Source organism: Asparagus officinalis, chromosome 9 (assembly GCF_001876935.1).
Source record: "Asparagus officinalis chromosome 9, Aspof.V1, whole genome shotgun sequence".
Taxonomy (NCBI): Eukaryota; Viridiplantae; Streptophyta; class Magnoliopsida; order Asparagales; family Asparagaceae; genus Asparagus; species Asparagus officinalis.
In genome coordinates this window covers 2,443,129-2,449,492 of record NC_033802.1, presented here as the reverse complement: position 1 = coordinate 2,449,492, position 6,364 = coordinate 2,443,129, and the positions used below count along the sequence as shown (strand labels likewise).

The 6,364-nt window shown below is 35.7% G+C and overlaps 2 protein-coding genes across 2 annotated transcripts in view; one reads left to right on the top strand and one right to left on the bottom strand.

Moving 5' to 3' along the window:
* Window positions 1-577, bottom strand: part of LOC109823974 — a 4,994-nt gene extending 4,417 nt beyond the window's left edge. The window contains exon 1 of the mRNA XM_020390452.1: window positions 1-577. This exon is cut by the window's left edge and continues 172 nt beyond it. Within this exon, the coding sequence (XP_020246041.1) occupies window positions 1-82 (82 nt within the window). The 5' untranslated portion in view covers window positions 83-577.
* Window positions 1,230-4,849, top strand: LOC109824162 (thioredoxin Y, chloroplastic-like). The gene is made up of 5 exons (XM_020390692.1): window positions 1,230-1,313; window positions 1,400-1,488; window positions 3,573-3,750; window positions 3,854-3,949; window positions 4,646-4,849. Exons 1-4 carry the CDS (start codon window positions 1,230-1,232, stop codon window positions 3,917-3,919), a joined length of 417 nt encoding a protein of 138 aa, XP_020246281.1. The 3' UTR covers window positions 3,920-3,949; window positions 4,646-4,849.

Here is a 6,364-nt window from a genome sequence, read left to right as displayed (position 1 = left end):
AACGGGGGGACACGTGGCGGAGGTAGTCGATGCCCACGTAGGACAGCGCTGCGAGGCCGAGGCCGCAGTTGAATTTGGCCATTGTTGATTTCCTTTTTTTTTTCGTCTCAGATTTGAGCTGATGAAGGAAAGAATGAGGCCTTGCATTAGACAAAGGTAAATTTTAGAAAACCCCCTGAAGGTTGAAAGATTCTCGTTAAGCAACCTTAAACTTGAAAGTTAGGCAAAATCCCTAAAGTTTGGGGACTTTACAAAATATCCTGAATTTTTCAAAATAAGCCACACACAAATAGCTTCCCCTGAAAAGTAAACTTCCACTCAAATTGCGAATAAAACTAAGTGTTGGTGAATAAAACTAAGTGTTGAATAAAACTAAGTGTTTGCTATACAATAAACACTAATTGCGTCTGAGAAAAGGGATCATAATTTTCTTTGATTACAAATATATTATTATTTAATATATTTTGCCTTCATATAAAAATTTGGATGCACCTAAAAAAAGTATCTTCCTACCTTTTTAATTTAGACGCTGATCGCTAAAGCTGGTTATGATCAACATTCAAAGTACACTGGATAATTCATTGTTATCAACGCGATACCAATATTTTAAGCAGGGGGGGGGTTAAAATGTCAGTTTAATAATTTGTTTCATTTAATCCACCAAAATTAGACGCACGCCACAGAGGCGATAACGAAAAACTAAACCCGGTCCATGAAACAAACCGCTCGTAATCCAGTTAAAAAATTAGACAAATTTTCAAAACCAACATATTTAGAAACTTAATTATAAAAAACGATCTATTCACAACTTAATTATCAAAATCGATCTAATTTTAGCCAGTTGGCTGAAACTGGACTGATTTTGATACAAAAGTTACGAAACTTCATGGGACTTGAAGTCTCGTGAAGTTCAACAACGCGCTTAAACTTTATGAGACTTGAAGTCCCGTGAAAAGTTTCGTAGATTATTTTGTTAAAATCAACCCACTGGATAGATTTTGCCAATTAAATTCGACATGGGTTGATTTTTGCAATTCATTTTCTAAATTGGCTGGTTTTGAAAATTTGTCGAAAAAAATCCTGTCGATATCTCTCCTCGCTATCGCCAACAAAATCGGGGAGCTTTCTTCAAGGGGGGAAAACCTAGCAAAAAAAATGGCGGCCTGCTCCACCTCATCGGCCGTTTCCTCGTGCGCTCTCGGCCGTCGAATCGCCGGCGATCCCTCACGATGCTCTCCTCGTCGGTTCGATCAGGTCGACGCCGCTCCTGCTCCGTTCTCGCCGCCGTTCCTCGACGTCGGATCACTCCAAAGGTAAAATTGACGTTATTAGCTAGTAAAGGGAAGTTCTTTGATTAATTTGTTCCTCGGTCTGATCCCTACTCTATCAATTTTTGCAGGTTGAAGCTAAAAAGCGAACTTTTTCTTCATTTGATGATTTGCTGGAAAACTGCGATAAGCCAGTCTTGGTTGACTTCTATGCAACTTGGTAAGCAATTAAAGCTGTATGTGTTCGTTATTGTAGTTAATATTTCTTTTGTACATAAGTAGTTCCTTTGTATTCTTCATTTCTTCTAAGGGGCTGTTTGGTTCGTTTTTTAACTCGGTGGAAAAGTTTTACACCGTCTCCACATCAGATTTTTCGTGGCCACGTAGGATATAAATTTTCCGTCGTTTTTTTTTCATTTTTGGTTCGCTAGAGTTGAAGAAGGAAAACTCGGTGAAAATCGCCGTCACATCAGATTTTTCTATCTCCTCCAATTCCTTCCTCAACCTTGTGAAATCGACGAAAACTACAGCCACGTCGGCTTTTTGCCATATAAACAAAAGTTTTTCCTTTTTCAACTTGCCAACCAAACACAAGAAAAAAATAAATACATTGGTTTCCCACCATTTTTTTTGTGCGAACCAAATCGAAATAATCTATTTTTTAGAAAAATTTGGAAAACTCAAAACTTGTGTTTTTGTACATGGAAATGCATTTTCTTGTATCTAGGAAACGAACCAAACAGCCCCTAAATTTAGGACCTCTAAAACTTATATATTTGGAAGCTAGTAGTTTCTACAAATTGAACTGTGTCCAGTTTGCAATATCGTAGTCCTATTCATGATTCTATTACTGGTTGGATAAACATAATTTTGGTCTTTCTATGGGTAAATTGCACTAAACCCGTAGAATTTTCAGTCTATTGTAGTAAACCCTCAATTACTTTCGAAATCGCAACTAAACCCCCAATAACTTTTGTAGAAAACGCGCAAATAATCTTTTGAGTAGATTACAGCGCTAGAATGCCGCCATTTAACTTTCAAAATGAGTTTGTATATTGTTTTTGGCTCAAATTTTATTGGAATTTATTGCAAAATGCTGAAAGTTCTTTAGGGGGGGGGGGGGGGGTTGTGTAATTTACCCCTTCTCCATATTGCGTAGGATTATTGGTCTATCTTGCTTTACTAAGCGGTTGGTCGCACCCATGTCAAAATTTTCTCTCTCTCTTTTCTCCCCTCTTCTATCCTATTTTCTTCACTCTTCTTTTGGCTTGTTATGCTGTTGCATCAGTTCGACATGTATAGGTAACAAGAACGGTCGTAAATTCAATGGAACATTCTCCCTCATGTCATCAACTACCTTGTCCAACCGGTTGATGCCAAGTTACTGTCATGTTCATTGCTTGAAAATGTTCTTTTGATGAATCATAGATTAGTCTATAAAATGTGCCCATGAAGATGGTTAACAATGTTGATTAAGGTTCAGATTAGTACTTAACAGTTCTATAGTGATCTTCATCGTGATTTAGCTTAATTATGAAATAGTCTGTTTATTGATAAATTATCTTTGGAATATTTGCCAACAGGTGGACATTTAGCGTTGAGAAAGATACATACTAGAAAGGATTACTTGATTTACCGAATACATGAAATTGGAAATTGTTTAGCCTCAAATTTATGTAGGTTATGACACTTCAGAATTCCCTTTTGAAGGTTCATATTGCACATGTAGGAGAACATATAATGTGTGATGTGCTTTCATGAGCCATAATTAAATATAGACTATGACATATCTTCAAAACCGTGCAAGTTCAAGCTCATCACTTGTCTTCATGTTATTCTGAAACTCCTACTTTATGATGGACTATCATCTAGTTCCTTAATATCACGATTTGTGCTTTTGCAATTTTCTAGCATTTTGTCCATTTATCTCTTATACATCTAGCTGACTAGCTTACACCCTGAAATATCTGCCAAGTCTTTGCTCTTGTTTTTCTATAACTGAAATGTCGCGATAAGTTATTTCCAGTATTCAACATTCTGAAAGAATGAACTGTGCCGCCTTTTTTCCTGCTTGTTGTAGCTCATCTTTGCAGATATTCTATTTCAACATAAAATTCCTGCTTCCTAATATGTGCTTAATTTCCTCTTAAGTCTGAACTTCTATTTCTGTATAGCAATAGCTTTCTTTAAAACTTTTAATTTCATATTGATGCCGCTTTACCCTTTGGAATTCAAGTATTTTCAAAATTAGTTTTTTTTTTTTGCAATTCCCTCTCATTTTTTAATCCATTTGAGGGTTTCCAGGTGTGGTCCATGCCAATTCATGGTACCAGTACTTGAGCAAGTGAGCGAGAAAATGAAAGACAAAATCCAGGTCGTGAAGATTGATACAGAGAAGTACACACAGATAGCAGACCGCTATCAGATTGCTGCTTTGCCTACATTCATCATTTTCAAGGATGGGAAACCATGTGAACGCTTTGTAAGATAAAAATGCAATCCATTTTTCACACAAGCATTTAGAGTATAGCCCTGAAGTTGATATTTTCTTACTTATGTGATACATGATTGTTGTTACCTTTCAGGAAGGAGCATTTCCGGCTGATCAGCTCATCCAACGCATTGAGAATGCACTGAAGGTCGCTCAGTAATTTGCACACTAGATTTTGACGTACTATAAGGTACTCATAACCACTTTTAATTGATCAATTAAAAGTTGAATGACTTCTTTTATTTAAGGGTGAATTACAGAAAATCCCCTATGGATGTGGCAAATGGCAGCAAACCTGTCAAGTTCTTAAGTGACACCATCCCCCCCCCCCCCCCCCCAACAACCCGGCAAAAAAAAAAAAAACGCAAAAAATAAAATTTAAATTAAATTTAAAAAACCCCAACCCACCCCAAAAAAACAACAAACACACACACACAAAAAAAAAAGGAAAAAGAAAAAGAAAGATTTTTTTTAAAAAAAAATTGTATTTAATCATCTACTTCCAATTTGAGAAGAGCATGTGTGTGTGTGTGTGTGGGGGGGGGGGGGGGGATAATGTGTTTGAGCGGTGTGTATATGTGTTTGACGTAAGTATATATATAGTTAGTTAGTTATACAGGTATCGAGGTAGTTGCCACTTGACTCATGTTCTATTACCGATTTAGTATATTTTACATCCAAATTAGATTTAAAGAAACTGAAATGGAGCAGTAAATCTGTCACCTCTAAAGCCTTAGGTGGAGTTTATGCAATTTACCCTTTATTTAGAGAGATCATATCAAAAGCTATTTCATTTTATGTAATTCACTTCATCTGTTTGCACCAATTAATGGAATGAAATTTGTCCCATCCTGCTCTAATGACTGGTGCTCTGATTGTTGGATAGGTGATTGGCTGGGTGATGAAACGCAAGAGCACAGGATGTCGATTCTTCATCCGAAGCAGGATTTTTGTGACAAAACGCAATACATGCATTTTGCTCTAATTCAATTGTAGATCATTATTAGCTGACAAATACATAGTTCTGCTGAATCAGTACATTCAAGAATAATTAATGTTGTCATCACCGCGACGGTATGATTTATTGTTACGCGACGGGGTCGTAAGTTGCGGATTGGGATCCCCTACTAATAAGGAGGTTACTAATATCTCCTAATGGGATCTTGGCCTTTGATTTATCAATCAAAGGCCAAGATCTCCTCATGAGCAAAATAATATCTCCTAATGGGATCTTGGCCTTTGATTTATCAATCAAAGGCCAAGATCTCCTCATGAGCAAAAGTAAGGGGAGGATAAGGATTCTTGGCCTTTGATTTATCAATCAAAGGCCAAGATCTCCTCATGAGCAAAAGTAAGGGGAGGATAAGGATGAGATTTTGGCATTTGATTGATGAATCAAAGGCTAAGATCTATTTATTAGGAGATATTAGGAACACTATTTAGTAGTAGAGGATCCCAATCCGTAAGTTGTAGCTGTGCTCTCTTTTCCTACCCATGCTTTAAAATCAGTAGCTAGGCAAGAGTTAAAAAGTTTCAGCTGCTTGTTGCGGAATAAAAGGAGGAAACGTTACTGTCTGATTACGATACTAATCAATATTGATGATGCTTAGTATTTGAAAACGTGTTTAAATATTGCACATTTCATCATTAATAAACATTAAAAAAATAAATATGATGCATTATTAGATAGGCTGTTTAAATTCATCACAACTTCTAGGAGCCTGAGGACAGCTTGGCGTTCAGAGGGTATATGATTTAAGTCAAATATTGTGCATGTTGCTTGGAACGTAGGTCCAGTTTTTTCTTCACAAAGAGGTCTTCCCCCCCTAGAAACCATCTTAAATAATTATACGGAAATCACATCTTAATTTCTGTTTATACATAAACACTACGCAAAATGAATTTTTGTTGCAATTAACCATCTCCTGCCAACTTTTTTTAACTAAAAATCCTAAAATTACCCTTAAAAGCTCACGTTCAAGGCACTTGACTAAGTGTTTTATGATTAAGTCTTGTTAGAATACAACTTAGGTACTTTGAACCTGAACTTGTATCTTTTTAAGCTTATTTTATTTTTTTTTAGTGAAAACTTGATCGGAAGGTGGTTAATTGCAACAAAAATCTACTCTACAGATAATTCATGTATAATTTGAAATTGAAAGGTGATTTCCTTATAATTATACTATTATAATTATACTATTTTAAAGATGGTTTCTAGAAAAAAAAAACTTACAAAAGTGGGGCTAAATAGCACTTATATATATACCCTATTTTTTTGTCTACTTCCACTTACTTACCCCACTTGTATTTGGTAGCAAGAAAAAACCTTAAAATTTTCTTTAGCTTGCACTCATATACCTTCCCTTATTCTTGGTAGCACTTACATACTCTAAAAATTTTAAAATTTGCACTTAAATACCTTAAAGTCTTTAAAAACTTGCACGTAAATACATCAAATTCGCATAACTGTAAATATTTATGATCAAGTTTCAAAAACTCTAGGGTATTAAAGTGCAAGGTGTAAATGTTATACGGTATTTGAGTGCCGCCAAAAAAGTGAGGGTATATAAGTACAAGTTTAAAATTTTTCGGGGTATCTGTTTGC